General features: G+C 39.1%; 1 protein-coding gene across 1 annotated transcript in view; it reads right to left on the bottom strand.

The window, feature by feature from the left end:
* LOC125237003 (B-cell receptor CD22-like) overlaps positions 1-26,164 on the bottom strand; it is a 440,892-nt gene extending 414,728 nt beyond the window's left edge. The window contains exon 1 of the mRNA XM_048143915.1: positions 26,031-26,164. Within this exon, the coding sequence (XP_047999872.1) occupies positions 26,031-26,109 (79 nt within the window). The 5' untranslated portion in view covers positions 26,110-26,164. The remainder of the gene's footprint in view (positions 1-26,030) is intronic.
* Positions 26,165-26,836: the final 672 nt, after the last annotated feature.

Genomic DNA, 26,836 nt, shown 5'->3' with positions numbered 1-26,836 from the left:
ACTCAGTTAAACACCGTTGCATACAATACTTTTTCTACGACTATGCACTTAGTTTTTAATAATTTCTTGAATAACTTTTGTGAAATTCACACAGTTTCCTGTATTTTGACGCAATTAAAGGTTTGCACTGTTTCGGGAGTAGAAAAAATAATTTATCTAATTTTTCTCTGCTTTCGAAATTCAATAAGAACAAAGAAACTACTAAGTATATAATTTATTGAAAATTAAATTGGTTTTCTGTAGCTCGTTAAGTAATACGAATACTAGCCCTGAAGAGTTTTTTGCAACCTCCATTTTTAATAACCTCTGCCTTAAGAGTGATTAAAGTTAATGAAATTTGTTTTAGGTTATAAAATCTGGCTTTACTCATCAGTAGATGAGTAGATAGGTAGATTCAATTAAAAATAAGAGTTTTATTAAGATTTAATATTTAATGTAATCCTGTCATAGTTTCTTTAGGGACTCCCCAGACCTATCGACGCGAAATCGACTTTCGACGGCCAAAAATCGTTCGCTAGTATGAAATTCTAATTTTAGTAATCCCAATAAGATTGATAATGTTTATATTTTGGCCTTTTGATATTTGACAGTTCTTTTTTGACATCCTATTTGTATGAGCAGTAAGTTACGATAAGGGGTTAACTTTAGACTTATATTGACCGGGATATAGACCGTGATTACCTTTTTGATTTTTGTCGAGCTCTCGATATTTCGACGCAGTTGCATGCATCATGATCACGGAAAACTCGGCACGCACACACGGATGCATGCAACTGCGTCGAAATATCGGGAGCTCGACAAAAATCAAAAAGGTAATCACGGTCTATATCCCGGTCAATATAAGTCTAATGAAAATAACCGGGAATAACTTTAACTAAAAATGTTAAAAAACGTTTAATTAAGATATGTAATCTCTCTGTGGTTGAGGAATTCACGTCACATCACGTTCGACATACAAAACCGGGTCGTACCCGACTAATCCAGGCTTGCGGTCGTGGGTTCAAACCCGACTGGAGTTCGTTTGAGTTGTATGAAACTATAAGTAGTTATGTATTAGGCGTATCGTACAAACCTAATATGTCCTTAGTTACATATCTTTCATGTACAGTCAGCCAATTAGAATCCTAGGCTCCTAGGCTAAAACCCTGTCGTATTGACACCGTGTTTTGTTTGCTATATAGAAGTCAGTTTGACTTTTACTGTGAAAGGGTCTTTAGTGGCCTAGGACTCAGATTGGTTCACTGCACATACATACAGTCACGCCTGTATCCCATAAAGGGGTAGACAGAGCATATAAAAGTACTCAAGATTCAGTGCCAAGTTTGGCAATTAAGGGGTTGAAAGAAACAGAAATTGTGACATTGCAGTGACAGGTTGCCAGCCATCGCGTACAATCTTCAAAATCGCTAAAATATTTCACGTTTCGTATAAGAAATTCGAACTTATTTTGTTTATTTATGTCTAAAAGTGGTAAAAAGATTGAAATTTTGTTGGCTCGGATTGCAGAGCTTGGCTAGCGATTCAGAGACAGTGAGTTCAGGTCTCACCTAGAACAGTATTTTATAAATTTATTTACTCCATATTTAAATCTGCTGTGTATATTTTAATACTTGAGAGCAGAAACATTGTCTTAAGTAGTTTACTATGATAAGATTGATTCTTAGCCTTGGCATAAATTTTTTAAAATTTAAAATCGGATGCAATAAGCATAAAGTCCTTGGGTAAGAAACATTTCGCAAATTTTAGGGCTAAATTATGATAATTTTCCGTCAAATCACGATAAAAGTATAAAATCATAAATTCATGATTCTGTCTATCTAGCACAGAAAATTTATGGAAATGAACTCATTTTGAGTGCAGTCGTAAGTTAGATCGAAGTAAAGACAAAATAACTCCGTAAAAGAGAAATAAAGTCTTAGAAAAAAGTACCTCGGTATCATAAGCGGTAAAATACACAGAAGGGACGCAAGTCGCAAGACGTGGAACGGACGCCTATACAAAATCGACGCTCAGTATAGAATATAGGTAGTATCATTCTGTATAGGAAAGACGTAAGTGCGTTTTCACATTATTCGATCCGATATCGGACGTCGGACCGATATCCCATACATTACAGACGCCATCTTGGATTTTTTCTATTGAAATCCTTCCGACATCCGATATGGGATCGGATAATGTGAAAACGGTCTAAGTCGCGCAAACATAAGTCGCGCCTCAAGCGACGCGGAGGCACCCCGCGCCGCTTAGCTTGAGTGTTTCCGTCTTTCCTATACAAAATATACTGAGGGAACGTTTAGTCTAGTTTAGTTCTCGGGCGGCGCGGTGCGGGCGTCCGTTCCGCGTCTTACGACTTGCGTACCTTCTGTGTATTTTACCCCTAAAGAAATAAATCTCGTTTAAATGACGCCACACTTTTGGTTGATGCTCGATTAGATGGTACTAATACAACAATTTAACACATTCCAGTAAAGCATATAGGTCTAATTGTCAAAACGGAGGTCCTAAAATGTTTCAACTCTAGGTCGAGAGACGGCAGACAATGCAACTTTACGACAATTTTTATTTTTTATTTTTTTATTAGCCTACTGTAGTGTCCCACTGCTGGGCAAAGGCCTCCCCTCGCTTCTTCCACTCAACCCTGTTATGTGCGTAATTTTGCCACGACAAATTATCTTTAGTAAAAATCTTCTACATTTATTTTCCATTCTCTTTGGTTCCAGGTTCAGATTTCGAAGTAAAATTTACATAGTTATTGGCTAGCCAGGCTAAAGATAAAGGTTTTAGATTTGTAGCTTTACTAAAGGAAATTTTCAGTAAAAAGAGCGACTTGTAGTTTTACATGTATAATAAAAAAAAAAATATTGGGGACACCTTACACAGATCAACTTAGCCCCAAACTAAGCAAAGCTTGTACTATGGGTGCTAAGCGACGATATACGTACTTAAATAGATAAATACATACTTATATACATAGAAAACATCCATGACTCAGGAACAAATATCTGTGCTCATCACACAAATAAATGCCCTTGGGATTCGAACCCAGGACCGCGGCTTAGCAGGCAGGGTCACTACCGACTGAGCCAGACCGGTCGTCAAACTGTATTTAACTGTATTGTATAGTGTTCCTACATAACCGAAGTTTGACAGCAGTTCAAGGTCGAATCTTGTTGTCCCTTACACACGACACGGTAGTAAAAGGATATTTTAAATAATTAAAAAAGTAATTTTAAACTTGGATTTCAATTTATGCCGAACAAAGTAAAAAAAAAACACGGGCATAGTCTGGTTAACTAATTTTATAGAATTGAGATGTAATTTTAGACTACATTTTTAAAGCAAACAAAAGTAAGGAAGACACGCCTTTAAATTATGGTTAATTTGAAATCATCCCTATAAATCTTTAAAACAAACACCCCTATATTAAAACTTAATTAACTCTTCACAAGTTTATTAATGTATAGCTTATTTTTTTATCGACTGTGCTCAATTTATTCAAAAACCAATAACAGTAACTAACCACTTAGTTTTTCTACATAAAGTTAAATCGATACTATTGGTTTTTGAAGGGATAAAAAAAGCACAAAAACATGACCAAAAAAGTATTTATTACAGACATAAACGCTTGTATTAATAACCTAACCACAAAATTAAAATTTTGAAAAAAACCCCGACCGCGACATAGTGGACCGATTTTCATGAAACATGGCTAAGAACACTCCCGACTAACTCAGCTTTCAAACAAAAAAAACTAAATCGAAATCGGTTCATCCGTTCGGCAGCTACGATGCCACAGACAGACACACACACAGACAGACAGACAAACTGACAGAAAGACAGACAGACAGACAGACAGACAGACGGACGGACGGACGGACGGACGGACGGACGGACGGACGGACGGACGGACGGACGGACGGACGGACAGACAGACAGACAGACAGACACGTCAAACATATAACACCCCTTCGTTTTTGCGTCGGGGGTTAAAAACGTGCGGTTTCAGAGGAATTTCCTCCCGCGAACGCTACGGCTGTGGAATAAGCTCCCTGCCGAGGTATTCCCGATGAACTACAGTATGGGGTTCTTCAAAAAATGAGTGTACAAGTTTATAATGGGTCGGCAACGCGCATGTGAAACCCCTTAAGTTGCAGGCGTCCATAGGTTACGGACGTTACGGTGACCGCTTTCCATCAGGCGGACCGTATACCTGTTTGCCACCGACGTGGTATTAAAAAAAAAGTTATTGAAACCAAAAATTACATACATTTTCCGTATATTATCGCCTAGCGTGCTAGCCTGAACTCATAGCCACACTGTTTGTTTCCCAATCTATTGGATTACTTCACGCACTCATTAGTAACCCCCTCACCCTCCCAACTGATAGGGGAGAGTTTATTTTCCCTCTGCAATTTCATCCAATCAATCAATTAGTGCAAACGATACATTTGTTACCTTAAATAATATTGGCTGTAGGCATCTTACTCGGAGCGCGCTGGTAGCCTAGCGGTAAGTACGTGCGACTTTCGTTCCGGAGGTCGCGGGTTCGAACACTTCGAACCCCGGCTCGAACCAGTGAGTTTTTCGGAATTTTCGTGCGAAATGTCATTTGATATTTGCCAGTCGCTTTTCGGTGAAGGAAAACATCGTGAGGAAACCGGACTAATTCCAATAAGGTCTAGTTACCCTTCGGTTTGGAAGGTCAGATTTCTTAAAAACTAGTCCCTACGCCAAATCTTGGGATTCGTTGTAAAAGCGGACCCCCAGGCTCCCATGAGCCGTGGAAAATGCCGGGATAACGCAAGGAGGATGATGATGATGATGAGGCATCTTACTCAGAGCATAAAATAATACTAGAAGCTGCCGGCGGACATGTCGCAGTTGTAAGCTCATTGAGCATACAGTCGTCGTTGTGTGCGAGCGTGACGACACGACTCACTGGTCGTTTGCATGTACACAGACATGGAAATTATGCGCGTGAATTGCTCAATAGCCCAATAGGACCGACCATCTACAAGTGTGTACCCACACACACACACTTAGGAACTTGCGACAGGCGTATGCAATACAAATGTCTGATTTCCCTCCCTCTATATCTGTTTAGTATCACACCACCTTCAAACACAGAACGTCTACCCAAATTCCTACGAGATGGCGCTGGCGTCGAAATAGATCACGCAAACGTTAGCCATAGTTTCAAGGCAATTAACCATAGAGTGTCGTTCGGTAGTTTGCAAGTGGAACAGCGACATCTAGCGAAAAATTTGGAGATCAAAAAATACTACATTTTAAGACAACAAGTCGTTAGCCAGTTTGCGGGGGTAACAGTGACATCTAGCGAACAACTTCCGCTACGGCATGTAATTGTTTTAAAAGCCGTTGAGTTTCCTAAACATATCCTAAAGTACATACATCGGATTAATTATTTCCTTTGAGTGAAAACACTGTGGTAGAAAGTTTTAAGTTCAGAGTTATTTTTTTCTGTGAATAAATTCGATGGACAACGCTAACATTACTGATATGTGGAATGAGTTACCCGCGTCTAGCGGGCGTAACACACTAGTGTGATAAAACTTCGCGTCGGTGCGTCGGACTATCGCACTTACAATTAGCGCGAAATAGCCTTTATCGCGCTACCATGCTTGCCCCTGCAGTTTCTGTCTAGGGATATTCGGAGACTGACTATAAAACATTGAAACCGGTGATTAGGATCGTGCTGAGATGACGTTCTTTTATACATTTCGGGATTCTTCACTTTACGCGACTGTGACAGGAGATGGCCACCAGGCGGGTTGCTGGTCAGTCACAGTTACCGCCTGTCAGAAACGTGAACAGTCGACCTGTCATATCTCACTCATACAAGCCTGGTACGCGTTTACCTACACGAGCTTAGAATGTGTGTTAGGAACGCGCCTCTTTCATATATTTGATTGCCATTGGCAAATTCGGCAACCCCTGGAAATTCACAGTTCATACTTATTTAAAATCACATACAGGTCGAACGCGATTAATTAACATTATTTTTACCTTTTTTCCTAACGTTTCGGCCAGGTTGCACTGGCCGTGGTCGCGGTCTGGCCGTGGTCTTCCGCGACCACGGCCAGTGCAACCTGGCCGAAACGTTGGGAAAAAAGGTAAAAACAATGTTAATTAATCGCGTTCGACCTGTATGTGATTTTAAATATGTGTACAAAGCGCGAGAACTTAAAGTGTTACAGTTCATACTTGTCTCTTGTTTTCACAGCTCTCTGAACACTTACAATGAAAAATTAAAATCACTTTACGCAAATTCCAGCCCATACAATCTTAAGTTACGTCATAATACAACGAGTAATCATTAATAACAGGAAGTGGGGCGGCGAAGATTGTTTCGAGATAGATGGTCTCCCATCATTTAGGAAACTTGAACAAGCCTTGAAGAGGAAGAGATTAGAAAAAATAAAGACTCCTCAACTCCTCATTGCCAGTATAGTGAAAGCTGGAAGATTCTTCTAAGAGCCTTAGTGACCGGCCACACCAGAGCGTCGCGTGTTTCGGGGCGCGCAACGGACGTCCGCGCTACGCCACCTGAGTGTAATTCAAAAAGCGTCTCCTCAGTACATTTTGTATAGGAAGGACGTAAGACGCGCCCCAGGTGGCGTGGCGGCGGCGTGGCGCGCGCCGCGCTGCTTGGCGGCGCGCCTTACGTCCTGTACTTTAGATTTAGACTATTTTAGACTAACCCAGACTATAAATTGAAATAGATATCATACACGAAAGAAAAAACGGCAAGGCCCACTGGTGGCCGAGCCGGGAATCTAACCCGGGTCTTCAGCTTACGCGGTTAACGTCTTTACCACTACTTAGACCACACGCCCGCTGCGGCCCGCTCGGCCACCAGTGGGCCTTGCCGTTTTTTCTTTCGTGTATGATATCTATTTCAATTTATAATTTATATATAGTAGTGTGACTACTTGAAAAAAACAAATCAAAAATTATTTAATAAAATAATTTGATTTGTGCCCTAGTTGTAACCCAGACCCAGGTTGTAGTTTGATTTTTATGTAAATATATTATATAGTATCTACTGTTAGCAAAATTGGCTTTACGTTGTTATGTAAATTAACATAATATTTTTTTATAGCTGTTGGTGTTCCTAAAATAATTAAATAAAATACTCTAGACTGTTATGCTATGAAACCCAATCTCGAAATAAGCAATTCAAGCTGCCAATGAGCTCCATCCTCAAAAATAAGTATTGTCGAAAATGTACTGAGGAGACGTTTTTTAAATTACATTCAGGCGGCGTGGCGCTGACGTCCGTTCCGCGTCGACGGACATGCGTCTCTTGAGTGCGGACGGTCCCTATAAAAACAGATTCTTTATTATGTAACAGTCTGTGGTAAAACAAAGTTGTATAAGTATTCTAACTTGCCCGATAGGACTTTGTGTTAAGAGAATTTTCCTTCTCCGTAAGTTAATTAGTTTTTTGCTCGAATTTCTTTATGCTTGACCTTTTCGGGTGTCTATTAGGTAGCTACTAGATTGTAATCGGAAAATATTTAAATTAAAATCGTTTGAGAGTTTTAAGTTGGCTTTCCATCTTTCAAAAGAGCGAAAGGTACTTGATGGAACATAAAAAAAATTGCTCGTTTCATATTGATACTCAGGTCAGGTCAGGTCATTAATGTTTTATGTAATGTCAGTATATTTGCAAATGATATTGACATTACATAAAACATTAATGACCTGACCTGACCTGAGTATAAATATGAAACGAGCAATTGCATAGGATTTTTTTTATCGCGAATTTTTGAGTTTTCTGGCGTTTTTTTTTCGCATTAGTAAACAAAAAATTACGGTCGCTAATTTCGTCGTCTGAGCATCGGCGGTCCGTAGCTCCGTCGTAAGAGCGTCGGTCTCATAATCGCACGGCAGGTGTCAGGGTTCGAATCCCCGCCACTACTGTCGGTACTTAAAGCTAGCTTTTTAGGGTTCCGTAGTCAACTAGGAACCCTTATAGTTTCGCCATGTCTGTCTGTCCGTCCGTCCGTCCGCGGATAATCTCATTGACCGTTAGCACTAGAAAGCTGAAATTTGGTACCAATATGTATATCAATCACGCCGACAAAGTGGTAAAATAAAAAGTGAAAAAAAAATTTTTGTTAGGGTACATGTAAAGTGGGGACTGATTTTTTTTTTCATTCCAACCCCAACGTGTGATATATTGTTGGGACAGGTATTTAAAATGAATAAGGGTTTACTAAAATCGTTTTTTGATAATATTAATATTTTCGGAAATGATCGCTTTTAAAGGAAAAAAAAGTGTCCCCCCCCTCTAACTTTTGAACCATATGTTTAAAAAATATGAAAAAAATCACAAAAGTAGAACTTTATAAAGACTTTCTAGGAAAATTGTTTTCAACTTGATAGGTTTAGTAGTTTCTAAGAAAAATACGGAACACTACGGAACCCTACACTGAACTGAGCGTGGTCCGACACGCTCGTCTTGGCCGGTTTTTTCTCATTTCTTCGGCATATTGCGGTTACTCAAAAGTGACCTCTAGTTTACCCTTCGGGTTGGAAGGTCAAATGGCAGTCGCTTTTGTAAAAAAAACTAGTGCCTACGCCAAATCTTGGGACTAGTTGTCAAAGCGGACACCAGGCTCCTATGAGCCGTGGCAAATGACGGGGTAGCGCAAGGAGGATGATGAGAATTGGGTTCTGTATTACAAAGTTTATTAAATTGTTTCTGGCAGTTTTGAGATCGGCTCAGTAAAAGGTTTCGAAGCAAGTTGTTTTATTTATTTATTTAAACTTTATTGCACAATTGGAAAAAAAAGTACAAATGGCGGACTTAATGCCTTAAGGCATTCTCTACCAGTTAACCATAGGGCCAAACAGAAATTCGCGAATGTGGGTGCAGTGAGAAAAATAAATTTAGAAAGCATGACAACTATTGACAAGTATAGCAATATTATTTACAATCAATATAATACATAAATAATATGTTCATATCATTACACATATACTTATACACAAATATAAATACAAACAAATACTACATACACAAATTAAAAGATTTTAACAGGTCACGGTGGGTTCACGAGGTTTGGGTATGATTTTATACAATTTTATCATGATTTTAGTTTTATTGAGATAGAAGACGAACGAGCATACAACAGAACGGTTGTAAGTGAGTTTCCGGCCTTTAAGACGGGAATGGGATGAGAAAGGAATGCATGTCCATAACGATATTCCATGCAAAATGACAAGTAGCGCGTAGGTAACGTACGGTTACGTTACGTAGGTAAATAAATAAATAAATATTATAGGACATTTTTTTAACAGATTGACTGGAACCCCACGGTAAGCTCAAGAAGGCTTGTATTGTGGGTACTCAGACAACGATATATATAATATACAAATCGTCACTACTTTGAAAAATCTCGTATCTCACGCTGCTCCTCAAAGTTAAAACGCAGTAAGTCTATATGTATTCCATACATACTACAATTTTCTTTTCATTGACAGACGAAGATACAAGTTTTTTTTTAAAGTAGTGACGAAATACATATACTTATACATAGAAAACATCCCTGACTCAGGAACAAAAATCTGTGCTCAACACACAAATAAATGCCCTTACCGGGATTCGAACCTGGGACCGCGGCTTAGCAGTCAGGGTCACTACCCGCTAGGCCAGACCGGTCGGTAGGTACGTTTTAGAATTTTCTACTGTAAATTTCTACAATAAAATCGCTCGAAATTCACATCGTGATCGGTCAAACACAAGTCAATTTGCAAATTTATTTAAGCGACTAGATCTCGTAATTTTCTCGAACGAGTAAAAAAACACAATTTGGATTTCTTTCAACCCCTTTTGCCAAGAGTGGCACTGAAACTTAGTAGTTCATGTCCTCTGCCTGCCCCTTTATGGGATACAGGCGTGATTATATGTATGTATGAGTAAAAAAAGTTTATTTACATAACCTGACCACAAAATTAAAATTTTGAAAAAACCCCCGACCTCGTCATAGTGGACCGATTTTCATGAAACATGGCTAAGGACACTCCCGACTAACTCAGCTTTCAGACAAAAAAACTAAATCCAAATCGGTTCCATCCGTTCGGGAGCTACGATGCCACAGATAGACACACACAGACAGACAGACAGACACGTCGTTTTTGCGTCGGGGGTTAAAAACTAGTGCCTCGCATTTTACCAACAATTTACGGACACTAGGACACTACTTTGTCTTAAGTACCGCGTAATGAGGAAACCCGCATCCCCTTTACGGTTATGTTAGTTTTATTACCATACGTATAAGGGTCATTTTCGCTGATTACTGCACGCGACAAATGTGGGGTGACCATGAGTTTTGGACGTTTTAGAATACGTTACTCTATAGCGTAAACGGCACGGAAATACATTATGCAACGCTGGGCGGAAGTTAAATATTGCCATATTCTTACACCTCGACTTACACTAAATTTTAATCACACTTGTAACATAAAAATATGTGAAAAACGATACTAAAAGTTACTCATGGAAAAAATGGAAAAAATGAAAGGAAAAATGGAAAAATGGAGTGCCTGTTAAGATGTATTCTTACGGGTATATGTTTGCTATGACGCCACCCTAAGGCGGTTGAGAATTGAGTGAAGGCATGGATAAATTCGCACACATCCAGCAGGCCTCCGTGGCGCAGTTGGAAGCGCGATGGCCCCGGAAAGGCCAGAGGTCGCAAGTTCGAGTCCTGCCGGAGGTGTGAATTTTTCCATTTATCCTTTAATTTAAAAAAATATGTAATATCGCTCGCAGACGTTTCTGCATGATAAAAAACAAATTTACTCATGGTACTTGTAATCTCATACCTCAGGACGATTTTTCTATAACTCTCGCTCTGAAATGGTATGACGTGTTCGTACATTGTAGCAAAAATACGACGGAATAAAATTTTTTACAACATTACTCGTAATCACACACAATCATACACAAATTACACGTGGTTAACCTGATTGGTATCGAGACAAACCTTATTGGTTTAACGATACTGTGTAATTAATTAGAGATTTTCGTCTGTAATTACCTAAATAAAAGAAATAAAAAAAAATTACCTACACAACCAAATTAAACTAAGCTTTTCTGACAGAAGAATATAATTATATTCACGATAAATTTCATTGAGAAAATAAAAAAATATATTAATAGCTATTTACAAAAAATATGGAACGTGAATGTGGTAACCCTACTCACAGCAGTGTTATGGGGTATAATTGCGTAGGGATGTGCCGTTTATCGATTATCGATATCTTAAGTCGCCTCCACCTATATAGGCTTTGGGCAGAACTATTAATAGAAGTGATATTGGCGATAAAATAAACGATATATGAGGAGAAACGATCGACTGATAGGTTACGTGTAATGATCATAACAATTGGTATGGCGGAATTGATTTAGGGATGGGCGTTTATCGATATCGATAATCGTGAATTTGAGGTGTTGCAGCTTGTACTCGGCTCCATAAAATTAAAAAATCATTCATGGGTAATTGTGTTAGATTTTATAATAAACTTCCTAATGCCATCACTGAACTGTCTTTTAATCGATTTAAACATTATGTAAAGCGATACTGATCTCTAAAGCCTACTATATAATAGCACACAAGACTACATGAATGATGAAACACCGTGGGATACAAGTATTGCTGAAAACAATTAATTATATAGGTTATTAATGATATTGATAATTCAATGTATTTTTATACAGTATATTTTTTGACATTTAGAATTTATTCTAGAAGTGTTTAGACTAGTATTTTTTTTATACAATTTAGATTGATATCATTTTATTAATTCAATGTAATTTTAAAACAATATTGTTTATTGCACCAATAAATTGCTCTGATATTTAGAATAAGATGAGTATTGTACATTGTTGACAATTTAAAAGTGCTTATTGTAAGCCTATTTGAATAAAGAATATTTTGATTGATTGATTGATAATAAGTCTACTATTTAAATCAGTCTATATAACTATTGTAGTCTAGTTTTTAACACGCTTTTATTAGGTCGTCGTGTATGTAACTATGTATGTAATGGAATCTGCAGAGGCTAATTTAACCATCTTCCAGGAGTCGTAGCGTAATGAAAATTGGCAGCTATATGTAGTTCCGATGACAATACAATAATATGGTACTGTTGAGCTGATCTGATGATGGAGTCGGAAGATATGAACTGGAACTACATGATGGAACATCGTATCATAGCCGTTTTTGGGTTTCTTAGAAAAGTCTTGTAATGAACTTTGACTACAATTAGGTTTCAAGGTCTGATGATGAAGCCGAAAGATATGAACTGGAACTACATGATGGAACATAGTATCATAGCTGTTTTTGGGTTTCTTAGAAAAGTCTTGTAATGAACTTTGACTACGATTAGGTTTCAAGGTCTGATGATGGAGCCGGAAGATATGAACTGGAACTACATCATGGAACATCGTATCATAGCTGTTTTTGGGCTTCTTAGAAAAGTCTTGTAATGAACTATGACTACGATTAGGTTTCAAGGCCTGATGATGGTGCCGGAAGATAAGAACAGAAAAAAAAGGGGGGGGGGGGGGCTCGAGGGGGGAAGCATGAAAGAAAGATCAACGTAGTATTTAAAATAAGTTGGGTTAGCGTTTTCTTGTGACTTTTCAGAGCAAACAAAGGGGGCTCGGGGGGCGAAGCCCCCCGCATAAAAGAAAGATCAACGTTGTATTTAAAATAAGTTTCGTTAAGGTTTTCTTGTGATCCTTAAGAGTAAAGAAAAAGGGGGCTAGGGGGGCGAAGCCCCCCGCATGAAAGAAAGATCAACGTAGTATTTAAAATAAGTTGGGTTAGCGTTTTCTTGTGACCTTTAAGAGCAAACAAAGGGGGCTCGGGGGCGAAGCCCCCGCATGAAAGAAAGATCAACGTAGTATTTAAGATAAGTTGGGTTAGCGTTTTCTTGTGACATTTAAGAGCAAATAAAGGGGGGCTCGGGGGCGAAGCCCCCGCATGAAAGAAAGATCAACGTTGTATTTAAAATAAGTTGGTTTAGGGTTTTCTTGTGATCCTTAAGAGTAAAGAAAAGGGGGGCTCGGGGGCGAAGCCCCCGCATGAAAGAAAGATCAACGTAGTATTTAAGATAAGTTGGGTTAGCGTTTTCTTGTGACCTTTAAGAGTAAACAAAGGGGGCTCGGGGGCGAAGCCCCCGCATAAAAGAAAGATTAACGTAGTATTTAAAATAAGTTGGGTTAGCGTTTTCTTGTGACCTTTCAGAGCAAACAAAGGGGGGCTCGGGGGCGAAGCCCCCGCATAAAAGAAAGATCAACGTTGTATTTAAAATAAGTTGGGTTAAGGTTTTCTTGTGATCCTTAAGAGTAAAGAAAAGGCCCCCGCATGAAAGAAAGATCAACGTAGTATTTAGAATAAGTTGGGTTAGCGTTTTCTTGTGACCTTTAAGAGCAAACAAAGGGGGGGCTCGGGGGGCGAAGCCCCCCGCATGAAAGAAAGATCAACGTAGTATTTATAATAAGTTGGGTTAGCGTTTTCTTGTGACATTTAAGAGCAAACAAGGGGGCTCGGGGGCGAAGCCCCCGCATGAAAAAAGATCAACGTTGTATTTAAAATAAGTTGGTTTAGGGTTTTCTTGTGATCCTTAAGAGCAAACGAAGGGGGGCTCGGGGGGCGAAGCCCCCCGCATGAAAGAAAGATCAACGTAGTATTTAAGATAAGTTGGGTTAGCGTTTTCTTGTGACATTTAAGAGCTAACAAATGGGGGCTCGGGGGGCGAAGCCCCCCGCATGAAAGAAAGATCAACGTAGTATTTAAGATAAGTTGGGTTAGCGTTTTCTTGTGACATTTAAGAGCAAACAAAAGGGGGCTCGGGGGCGAAGCCCCCGCATGAAAGAAAGATCAACGTTGTATTTAAAATAAGTTGGTTTAGGGTTTCCTTGTGATCCTTAAGAGTAAAGAAAAGGGGGCTCGGGGAGCGAAGCCCCCGCATGAAAGAAAGATCAACGTAGTATTTAAGATAAGTTGGGTTAGCGTTTTCTTGTGACCTTTAAGAGTAAACAAAGGGGGCTCGGGGAACTTCGCCCCCGCATAAAAGAAAGATTAACGTAGTATTTAAAATAAGTTGTGTTAGCGTTTTCTTGTGACCTTTCAGAGCAAACAAAGGGGGCTCGGGGGGCTAAGCCCCCCGCATAAAAGAAAGATCAACGTTGTATTTAAAATAAGTTGGGTTAAGGTTTTCTTGTGATCCTTAAGAGTAAAGAAAAGGCCCCCGCATGAAAGAAAGATCAACGTAGTATTTAGAATAAGTTGGGTTAGCGTTTTCTTGTGACTTTTAAGAGCAAACAAAGATGGGCTCGGGGGGCGAAGCCCCCCGCATGAAAGAAAGATCAACGTAGTATTTAGAATAAGTTGGGTTAGCGTTTTCTTGTGACCTTTAAGAGCAAACAAAGGGGGCTCGGGGGCGAAGCCCCCGCATGAAAGAAAGATCAACGTAGTATTTAAGATAAGTTGGGTTAGCGTTTTCTTGTGACATTTAAGAGCAAAGAAAGGGGGCTCGGGGGCGAAGCCCCCGCATGAAAGAAAGATCAACGTTGTATTTAAAATAAGTTGGTTTAGGGTTTTCTTGTGATCCTTAAGAGTAAAGAAAAGGGGGCTCGAGGGGCGAAGCCCCCGCATGAAAGAAAGATCAACGTAGTATTTAAGATAAGTTGGGTTAGCGTTTTCTTGTGACCTTTAAGAGTAAACAAAGGGGGGCTCGGGGGGCGAAGCCCCCCGCATAAAAGAAAGATTAACGTAGTATTTAAAATAAGTTGGGTTAGCGTTTTCTTGTGACCTTTCAGAGCAAACAAAGGGGGGCTCGGGGGCGAAGCCCCCGCATAAAAGAAAGATCAACGTTGTATTTAAAATAAGTTGGGTTAAGGTTTTCTTGTGATCCTTAAGAGTAAAGAAAAGGCCCCCGCATGAAAGAAAGATCAACGTAGTATTTAGAATAAGTTGGGTTAGCGTTTTCTTGTGACTTTTAAGAGCAAACAAAAGGGGGCTCGGGGGCGAAGCCCCCGCATGAAAGAAAGATCAACGTAGTATTTAGAATAAGTTGGGTTAGCGTTTTCTTGTGACCTTTAAGAGCAAACAAAGGGGGCTCGGGGGCGAAGCCCCCGCATGAAAGAAAGATCAACGTAGTATTTAAGATAAGTTGGGTTAGCGTTTTCTTGTGACATTTAAGAGCAAAGAAAGGGGGCTCGGGGGCGAAGCCCCCGCATGAAAGAAAGATCAACGTTGTATTTAAAATAAGTTGGTTTAGGGTTTTCTTGTGATCCTTAAGAGTAAAGAAAAGGGGGCTCGGGGGGCGAAGCCCCCCGCATGAAAGAAAGATCAACGTAGTATTTAAGATAAGTTGGGTTAGCGTTTTCTTGTGACCTTTAAGAGTAAACAAAGGGGGGCTCGGGGGGCGAAGCCCCCCGCATAAAAGAAAGATTAACGTAGTATTTAAAATAAGTTGGGTTAGCGTTTTCTTGTGACCTTTCAGAGCAAACAAAGGGGGGCTCGGGGGGCGAAGCCCCCCGCATAAAAGAAAGATCAACGTTGTATTTAAAATAAGTTGGGTTAAGGTTTTCTTGTGATCCTTAAGAGTAAAGAAAAGGCCCCCGCATGAAAGAAAGATCAACGTAGTATTTAGAATAAGTTGGGTTAGCGTTTTCTTGTGACCTTTAAGAGCAAACAAAGGGGGGCTCGGGGGCGAAGCCCCCGCATGAAAGAAAGATCAATGTAGTATTTATAATAAGTTGGGTTAGCGTTTTCTTGTGACCTTTAAGAGCAAACAAGGGGGGCTCGGGGGGCGAAGCCCCCGCATGAAAGAAAGATCAACGTAGTAGTTAAGATAAGTTGGGTTAGCGTTTTCTTGTGACCTTTAAGAGCAAACAAAGGGGGGCTCGGGGGCGAACCCCCCGCATGAAAGAAAGATCAACGTTGTATTTAAAATAAGTTGGGTTAGCGTATTCTTGTGACCTTTAAGAGCAAACAAAGGAGGGCTCGGGGGGCGAAGCCCCCCGCATGAAAGAAAGATCAACGTAGTATTTAAGATAAGTTGGGTTAGCGTTTTCATGTGACATTTAAGAGCAAACAAAGGGGGCTCGGGGGCGAAGCCCCCGCATGAAAGAAAGATCAACGTTGTATTTAAAATAAGTTGGTTTAGGGTTTTCTTGTGATCCTTAAGAGCAAATAAAGGGGGCTCGGGGGCGAAGCCCCCGCATGAAAGAAAGATCAACGTAGTATTTAAGATAAGTTGGGTTAGCGTTTTCTTGTGACATTTAAGAGCAAACAAATGGGGGCTCGGGGGCGAAGCCCCCGCATGAAAGAAAGATCAACGTAGTATTTAAGATAAGTTGGGTTAGCGTTTTCTTGTGACTTTTAGGAGGAAACAAAGGGGGGCTCGGGGGGCGAAGCCCCCCGCATGAAAGAAAGATCAACGTTGTATTTAAAATAAGTTGGTTTAGGGTTTTCTTGTGATCCTTAAGAGTAAAAAAAAGGGGGCTCGGGGGCGAAGCCCCCGCATGAAAGAAAGATCAACGTAGTATTTAAGATAAGTTGGGTTAGCGTTTTCTTGTGACCTTTAAGAGTAAACAAAGGGGGCTCGGGGGCTTCGCCCCCGCATAAAAGAAAGATTAACGTAGTATTTAAAATAAGTTGTGTTAGCGTTTTCTTGTGACCTTTCAGAGCAAACAAAGGGGGCTCGGGGGCTAAGCCCCCGCATAAAAGAAAGATCAACGTTGTATTTAAAATAAGTTGGGTTAAGGTTTTCTTGTGATCCTTAAGAGTAAAGAAAAGGCCCCCGCATGAAAGAAAGATCAACGTAGTATTTAGAATAAGTTGGGTTAGCGTTTTCTTGTGACCTTTAAGAGCAAACAAAGGGGGGCTCGGGGGGCGAAGCCCCCCGCATGAAAGAAAGATCAACGTAGTATTTAGAATAAGTTGGGTTAGCGTTTTCTTGTGACCTTTAAGAGCAAACAAAGGGGGGCTCGGGGGGAAGGCATGAAAGAAAGATCAACGTAGTATTTAAAATAAGTTTAGCGTTTTCTTGTGACCTTAAGAGGTTTCGGGGGCGAAGCCCCCGCATGAAAGAAAGATCAACGTAGTATTTAAGATAAGTTGGGTTAGCGTTTTCTTGTGACCTTTAAGAGCAAACAAAGGGGGGCTCGGGGGGGCCGCATGAAAGAAAGCCCCCGCATAAAAGAAAGATCAACGTAGTATTTAAAATAAGTTGTGTTAGCGTTTTCTTGTGACCTTTAAGAGCAAAGAAAAAAGGGGGCTCGGGGGCTAAGCCCCCGCATGAAAGAAAGATCAACGTTGTATTTAAAATAAGTTGGGTTAAGGTTTTCTTGAGATCCTTAAGTTTAAAGAAAAGGCCCCCGCATGAAAGAAAGATCAACGTAGTATTTATAATAAGTTGGGTTAGCGTTTTCTTGTGACCTTTAAGAGCAAACAAAGGGGGCTCGGGGGCGAAGCCCCCGCATGAAAGAAAGATCAACGTAGTATTTAGAATAAGTTGGGTTAGCGTTTTCTTGTGACCTTTAAGAGCAAACAAAGGGGGCTCGGGGGCGAAGCCCCCGCATGAAAGAAAGATCAACGTAGTATTTAAGATAAGTTGGGTTAGCGTTTTCTTGTGACCTTTAAGAGCAAACAAAAGGGGGCTCGGGGGCGAAGCCCCCGCATGAAAGAAAGATCAACGTTGTATTTAAAATAAGTTGGTTTAGGGTTTTCTTGTGATCCTTAAGAGTAAAGATCAAAATTTAAGATAAGTTGGGGCTCTTGTGGGGGCGAAGCCCCCGCATGAAAGAAAGATCAACGTAGTATTTAAGATAAGTTGGGTTAGCGTTTTCTTGTGACCTTTAAGAGCAAACAAAGGGGGGCTCGGGGGCGAAGCCCCCGCATAAAAGAAAGATCAACGTTGTATTTAAAATAAGTTGGGTTAGCGTTTTCTTGTGACCTTTAAGAGCAAACAAAGTTGGGGGGCTCGGGGGCGAAGCCCTCCGCATGAAAGAAAGATCAACGTTGTATTTAAAATAAGTTGGGTTTAGGTTTTCTTGTGATCCTTAAGAGTAAAGAAAAGGGGGATCTCGGAGGGCGAAGCCCCCGCATGAAAGAAAGATCAACGTAGTATTTAGAATAAGTTGGGTTAGCGTTTTCTTGTGACCTTTAAGAGCAAACAAAGGGGGGCTCGGGGCGAAGCCCCCCGCATGAAAGAAAGATCAACGTAGTATTTAAATAAGTTGGGTTAGCGTTTTCTTGTGACCTTTAAGAGCAAACAAAGGGGGGCTCGGGGGCGAAGCCCCCGCATGAAAGAAAGATCAACGTAGTATTTAAAATAAGTTGGGTTAGCGTTTTCTTGTGACCTTCAAGAGTAAACAAAGGGGGCTCGGGGGCGAAGCCCCCGCATGAAAGAAAGATCAACGTAGTATTTTAAATAAGTTGGGTTAGCGTTTTCTTGTGACCTTTAAGAGCAAACAAAGGGGGCTCGGGGCGAAGCCCCCCGCATAAAAGAAAGAGCCCCCGCATGAAAGAAAGATCAACGTAGTATTTAAAATAAGTTGGGTTAGGTTTTCTTGTGATCCTTAAGAGTAACGAAAAGATCATCGGGGGCTCGGGGGCGAGCATAAAAGAAAGATTAACGTAGTATTTAAAATAAGTTGGGTTAGCGTTTTCTTGTGACCTTTAAGAGCAAACAAAGGGGGGGCTCGTTGTTTTTAAAATAAGTTGGGGGGGCGAAGCCCCCGCATAAAAGAAAGATCAACGTTGTTTTTAAAATAAGTTGGGTTAGCGTTTTCTTGTGACCTTTAAGAGCAAACAAAGGGGGGGCTCGGGGGCGAAGCCCCCCGCACGAAAGAAAGATCAACGTTGTATTTTAAATAAGTTGGTTTAGGGTTTTCTTGTGACCCTTAAGAGTAACGAAAAGGGGGGCTCGGGGGGCGAAGCCCCCCGCATAAAAGAAAGATCAACGTAGTATTTAAAATAAGTTGGGTTAGGGTTTTCTTGTGACCTTTAAGAGCAAACAAAGGGGCTCGGGGGCGAAGCCCCCGCATGAAAGAAAGATCAACGTAGTATTTAAGATAAGTTGGGTTTGTGTTTTCTTGTGACCTTTAAGAGCAAACAAAGGGGGCTCGGGGCGAAGCCCCCGCATAAAAGAAAGATAAACGTTGTATTTAAAATAAGTTGGGTTAGGGTTTTCTTGTTACCCTTAAGAGTAACGAAAAGGGGGCTCGGGGGCGAAGCCCCTGCATAAAAGAAAGATTAACGTAGTATTTAAAATAAGTTGGGTTAGCGTTTTCTTGTGACCTTTCAGAGCAAACAAAGGGGGCTCGGGGGCAAAGCCCCCGCATAAAAGAAAGATCAACGTTGTATTTAAAATAAGTTGGGTAATGGTTTGCCTGTGACCCTTAAGTGCAAATAAAGGGGGGCTCGGACCCTTAAGTGCAAATACTTATATTTTGTTTGAATTAGTTGAAATGTGACAATATTTTCTAATCGAGTCAAACAAAATGCCACTAGCTGAGAGCTTCAAAACAATGTATGGCGAAAGTATGTCTCTCTAATGTCTTCAAAAAGTCCGCGATGGCACATGTCTATATTGTCTATCTTTTACGGATAACTTACTAGGTATAAACATTTTTATGATAATACCGTAATAAGAAGGTAGCCGCTTGTTATTATTAAGTAGCAATTAGCAATAAGTACACGTTAAGCCACAAATGGCATGTAAAATCCGCCTACTTGAAATAATTTTATGTATAAATGTTAAAAGGTATTTATTTCATTATTAATGACTAAAAAGTATAAAATAAATTAATAGTTTAAAAAACACTATAAAACACGCTTTTATAAATGCACGTAAAAGCCAAAAATAAATTATGGATCGTTCAAGTTGTCTCTATTTGTGAGCTGAAGTTTAAAAACTATGTGCTTTTAATTATAATATTTGATTGTAAAAGCGTGGGGCGCTGGAACAGGAAAGACTTTCTTGTAAACAAATACTAATTCGAACTTCCTGGCGAATGAAGTTGCATAAGAACATAACGTTTACATATGCCGCCTAAGGGTTACCAAAGAGAACCAAAGATATCTCGTCCACGAACAAGAACTCTGCATCCTGTCACTGTAGACACTTTCCCCTTTTGTACTTTGATTACCGGAAAAAAGCGGCGTTCTAAGTGTCGGTGACTGTCGACTCTCCTCGCTACTAGCGCATATTTTGTCTGAGTTCGACAAACTGGTACCTACTTTGAACACTGACTTTTAATTGATTGGACTGTTTAATGTAGAACCTACTAGTCATGCTGCAACTCCAGTTAGCGCGTCAATCTGTGTAACCTCCTTCCCGTAACATAGCATAATTTGATTAATCAGCAAGTTATACTTATATATTCTGTGGTTATACAAAAAGTCTTTCCTGTTCCAGCGCCCCACGCTTTTACAATCAAATATTATAATTAAAAGCACATAGTTTTTAAACTTCAGCTCACAAATAGAGACAACTTGAACGATCCATAATTTATTTTTGGCTTTTACGTGCATTTATAAAAGCGTGTTTTATAGTGTTTTTTAAACTATTAATTTTTTTAAATAATAAGTTTAAATTCAAGGTTTATATGTTTATCATTATAAGCTATTAAAGTTATTAAGTAAATATGAAATACAATGTGAAATATGAAGTACCATTGTCATTAAAAGTAATGTAAAGTAAAGTAAAGTAAATTTATTAATTTAAAAAACACAAAGTTATACATGAACATAGGCATTGTCCGGTGGACTGCAAACTAGGCTAGGCCTGTATCTTGCAGCCCACCGTGTGATACAATAACATGGAGATAATTAAAATAGATTACATAATAATTAAGAAAAAAAAAAAAATGAAGTGTGTGTATGAGTGTGTGTGTGAGTGTGTATGTGTGTGTGTATGTGAGGCTATAGGTGCGAGTAAATTAAAGTTAAGCCATTTTTAGATCTAAGTATAAGACCGGGTTAAAATGTCTTCTGTGTCATTGTAGGATAGGGTAGCAAACCAATTCCTTACTTTAGATTTGACAATCCTCAAGGTACAACCTTTTATATTGCAAACTTTGCTAACTGCATTGTATACAAATGGGTGAATGTGATAACCAGAACGTTGAGCGAATGTCGTGTGGACAGTGGGTACTGGAACTCTGTATCTGCGTCTATTCATGATGTGGTCAAAAAATTCTGGTTTATTTATGTGTTTGTGAACTCTAATAACTGCGTTAAGAATAAATAACTGCTTAACTCTTAGGAACCCAGTTTCACGAAACAACAGATCTGTGGGGTATCTAAAAGGCTTTTTTAGCATTACCTTGATGACGGCTCGTTGAGCACGCTCAAGCTCAATAAATGCGGTTTTACCCGCGCTACCCCAGACGGCGATACAGTACTGTAGTACCGATTGACAAAGAGCATGATAGACTACGTGGAGAACAGATAAAGGAGAGCAGTTACGAAGTCGATTTACTACATAAATCAATTTTCTCACTTTTTTAGATAGACTTGTTAGATGTGGTTTGAAAGAGAGGTTTTCGTCTAATAGTAGACCCAGATATTTGACAGAGCTGCATCTGCTAATGGACTCACAGGAGCAGTTAGAATTTGTTCCACAGCAAGAAGGAGCAGAGGAAGCTGGGGTCTTTGAGAATGGGATATAACAACTTTTACTGGCGTTTAGGGTGAGAAGGTTTAGATCCAGCCATTTCGACACCTTAGATAGCCCTAATTCGGCTGATTGGTAAGTTTCCTCCCAAGTCATTCCATTGAAAATAACAACTGTGTCATCAGCATAACAAATAATTTCTGAATTGGGGATAGTTTTTTTAAGGAGGTCATTGATATAAATTATAAAAAGAGAAGGACCGAGAATACTGCCTTGTGGGACGCCAAAAGGGATGTGCGATTTACTACTTTTTAACTCTCCGATTTTTACTATTTGTTGCCTGTTAGAAAGGTAGCTCAAAAACCAGTTATAGGCAGGACCTCTAATGCCAATGACTTCTAGTTTGCTAAGTAAAATGGGGATAGAAACGGTATCAAAGGCCTTAGCCAGGTCGAGAAATGCCCCAATACAGTGTCTACCGGCATCTAAATGGCAAAACTTCTTAGCCAAAGTATGTTGTGATTCACCTAGTCTGGATAGAATTCGGTCAGCTAAATTGCAGCCTACCGAAGTAAAGTGATTATTACATCTATCAAGGGACTCATGGACCGGTTTGTCATCATTAAGTTAAAGTTTAAGACCAAACACAATGTTCAGTGTCATTGTTATAAACCCTTCTAAAAATCATCAAACTAAATTTTTAATCAATAGAAAACAACGTAATCTTATTATATTGATCGGCAACCCATTTGTTCTGCAAGATGACAACGATCCCAAACACTCAGCAAAGATCTGTAGAAGCTACACAGTCAATAAAGAACGCCAAGGTGTGTTAAAAAATATGATTTGGCCACCGCAATCCCCAGACCTTAACCCGATCGAACTTTTATGGGATGAACTCGACCGTAGAGTCCGAAGACAATGTCCGACATCTGCAACAGCTCTATGGGAGATACTGCAATACGAGTGGAAATCCATTAGCCAAGAAACGCTACACAAACTTATAGCAAGAATGCCAAGAATCTGCTCGGAAGTGAAAAAGCGTCGAGGAGGATTTTTCGATGAGGAAAACCTTTAGCTTTTATTTCTTATTATGATCCCTTTTAAAAAATTGTTATACGCTTTATTTTGTCGGTTGTAGGTACTGAAAAGTAATATTCTGATAGGAACTTCATGAAATGTTGATTATTTGCATATATCGTGTTTGGTCTTAAACTTTTTGACGGTAGTGTATGTAATGTATGTATGTATGTATGTATGTACAACTTTTCTGCTTTGCCTAATGGTTGACTGGTAGAGAATGCCTTATGGCATTAAGTTCGCCTATTATACAGTCACCGGCATAAATCAGTGATGATTTCTGTACCTTGTCGCTTTTAATCGTTTGACAATTTCGTATGACATTTCCGACACGACGTTAATGGGACAAGGTATAGAAATCATCACATATTTTTGCCGGTGAATGTACGTTATATTTCTTTGTGAATTAAAGATTTACCCCCTTATTCATAAACGTACTCTAAAGTTATCAAGCCGATAAAGTTCGTTTGTCCCTTTCTATCACACCAATTCGTCGGAAAGGGACAAACGAACTTTATCGGCTTGATAACTTGATAAATAAATAAAGAAATAAATTCTCTTGTGCAAAATTTCCTAAAGATTGGATGGCTACAATGTTTTCTCAAATCTATCATGAAATATCTTAGTGGAGGAAAATGTTCAGTCATCATAAACAAATCTAAGAAGTTTCCAAAATAAAAACTTTCCAGGTCACACTCTTTTTAACTTTATATTATTTTCTGCCGTTGGTTAAAACATAGTACATTACATCAGAGGCCGGGAAAATGAGGATTTCCGGCCAAGTGGGTATATACGGCCGAGCGAGCGTGCGAGCGAGGCTGGATAGGGATACGAGGCCGGGAATCCGTTTTCACGCCGAGGCATGTATAGTGCTTTTCTCAAACATACAATGAAATAAAAAAAACTGCTCTAAAGGACAATATTTTATTTATTAAGTGACAAAATACAAATACACTCAAACGTCAAGTGTGACAAGTATTCAGGTCACACAAAAATTAAAAAAAAAGTGACATGACAGTACTGACAGCTTACTTAAAAAAGTTACTTTGCAGGCCTAGGCCTAAAAAATAATATGAAATCCCTTTACAGTCCTCTCGAGTTGTTGCGCCCAAAAAGCGACACTTCCCAGCCCATTTTAGGGACGTAAAGACAATATTTCATTGCATGTTTGAGAAAAACTAATTTTAAAAACGCTGGTAGCCTAGCGGTAAGTACGTGTGACTTTCGTTCCGAAGTCGCGGGTTCGAACCCCGGCTCGCACCAATGAGTGTTTCAGAATTTATGAGCGAAATGTCATTTGATATTTGCCATTCGCTTTTCGGTGAAGGAAAACATCGTGAGGAAACCGGACTAATTCCAATAAGGTGTAGTTTATTTACCCTTCGGGTTGGAAGGTCAGATGCAGATGGCAGTGGCTTTCGTAAAAACTAGTGCCTACGCCAAATCTTGGGATTAGTTGTCAAAGCGGACCCCAGGCTCCCATGAGTCGTGGCAAATGCTGGGATAACGCAAGGAGGACGATGGTTAAAATAAAAAAAAATCCTTTAAATAACGAAAAAATAAAAAGGAAACACAGAACGACATGGAATTGCATTGTCACACAAAAATACGTAGAACGTAGTGGGTTTTTACAATAGGAAAAGCTTGAAAGTAGCTCCTTAAATTGAACCTTTCTAACAATGCAAAGGAAATACCGCCATCTTGTTGAAACATGTAAATGACATGTTTCTGAACGTCTTTGTCGCTGTAGGGTAAATCGCCCTTAATGTGTCACTCAAGAGCCGGTTCAATAAGCTCTGTTGAGAGTTACCTGTATGGGCTGTATGTAATGAAATTCTTGATGTTATGTTTCTTATTATAGTTTAAATAGTTTTGGCCTGCGACTTTGACTGCGTTGTGTCATATAAAATTTGTGACAGAAACGTAGCTTTCTTCGTTGTGGTGCCCTCATTTCTACCATTTTATGTTGCACTCCTAGGGAGTTATTTTTTATCCCAGTTGTATTTTATTTACTATTCATATGAATTATTCCTGATACGAGAGCCAACCATAATGACTAGATTAAAATAATGGCATGATTCAATTTGATTCTAATGATATCAATCATGACATGATTTTGCCAAAAACGTCACTTGCAAACATTCATTAGAATTTTATGATTTATTTTAACAATTGTTTTCTAAACTCAGTGGTTTAAATCGTTTAAATGTAAAAAGATAACAGACACACACTTATTTTTACTACCGTAGAGAAGGTTAGTCTCTATAAAAAACTTAAATGTAGCTTTTAAGAAGAAGAAACACTTACGAACCATGCTTATAAGCAAAAGACCTTTTTTATCATTTTTTACTTAGCTCTTCTGCATTCGTTCTTTCCGCAAATTCCTAACTTTGTTTACTCTAAGCTCAAGAAACACCGATACATCTTTTAACCCTTAAGGGACAAAAACTTCTAAAAGCTGTCGCTGGCCCTAATTTACGGTGTAAATCTACCCTCATTCGTCTCTCAGTGGCTGTTTATACATATTACTTACCCTTATTTTGCCCTGTAAAGTTTATTTTGCTTGTGACATACTTTCATTTTGTACGCAAATTTTTATGGAATTATTCTTTTGTTGGGTTTATTACAAATATGAATTTTTGACAGATAGATGCAAATAAGTTTGAGATTTGTTACGCTTTTTTTATCATTTTCAGAGAATCAGACAGATATTTTTTTTGTAGAAAATCTGACAATTGATTACTCATCTAATTAATTCTAAACAGAATTTTAAAGACATGAATTTAAGAACAGGAAAGGAGTCTTTAAAAAAAACAGTTTTTCACTAACATTTTGTCAAAACGGATTATTCGTAACTTTTTTCCAGTGTTTGAAGAAAAATAGTAAGCTCGGGTCATTTCTCTGTAATAATCTCGAATGGCTTACGAAATCAACTCTATGGCCTACATTTTTAGACATAGACATAGACATAAACATAGAAAATCTTTATTCAATATCACATGAAAATGTTACAAACAATGAAGAAGTGTTACATTAGGATTTGATAAAGTAGAAAACTTAAATCTAGACTAAACATCTAAGAAAATGAGTTATACATATACACGTGAAATTAAAATATTCATGTGCGTTAAATAGGAGCTTGCCTCAGCATAATGTTGCAGCATGTTAACTACAACGCTGGTTTTCAGGCAGACCCTTGATATAATGTCACCTTACAGCTGTTAGTCGATTTTTATCAAAAATGTAAAAAAATCTAAATGAATAAATAGTTTACTCACTTGATTCCTCAATAAGATTTTCTTGCCGGCTCCACGCGCACTGCATCAACAAAACGCCGACCACCAAAAGCATCGACATATTGCACTTTTATCGACACTGGCACATCACTAGCTCACTCGCATTTTCACTCACACTTCGTAGATATCTGGAACAAAGAAAATTTTGGTTAATTTCATTTGATTTCATTGAACGAAGACTTTAGATTGAAATATGAAGATTGAAGGAAATTACTTTGATCACACAAATTGAACAATGATATCTCTGAAACTACTGTTTCCATGCATTATGTAGGTTTTGATAAGTACATACATACATACATATAATCACGCCTGTATCCGCTATAGGCGGAGCACATGAACTACCAGTATCAGTGCCACTCTTGGCAAAAAGCGGTTGAAATAAATCCAAATTTTGACATTGCAGTGACAGGTTGCCAGGCTCTCGCCTATGTCACGATTTAACCCATATCCCATAGTCGACTTATACGACACCCACGGGAAGAATAGGGGTTTGATAAGTGTTTTCTATAAAAAAGGTTTTGTAGGCATAACTCCTGAAAAACGTTAGTAAATGAGTCGTAAAAACATATTTAGTTACTTAGTGCAATACCCTGAACTACCTTCCGAAATCCCTTAGATTAGTTGCCAAAGCGGACCCTAGGCTCTGGTCTAGGAGGTAGCGAGAGGAAAAAAATACTATAGAATACGTACTTTTTTCACAGATTATACCCTTAAATGGATAAACTTATTGAAAACCAATTGTTTTATGGGCATTTTCAGAATTTGGGTCCCCCCAATTAGCAAAA

The sequence above is a fragment of the Leguminivora glycinivorella genome, chromosome 20 (genome assembly GCF_023078275.1).
Source record: "Leguminivora glycinivorella isolate SPB_JAAS2020 chromosome 20, LegGlyc_1.1, whole genome shotgun sequence".
Lineage (NCBI taxonomy): Eukaryota > Metazoa > Arthropoda > Insecta > Lepidoptera > Tortricidae > Leguminivora > Leguminivora glycinivorella.
The sequence above is the reverse complement of the archived record's forward strand: the minus strand, read 5'-3'. Positions and strand labels throughout refer to the sequence as shown.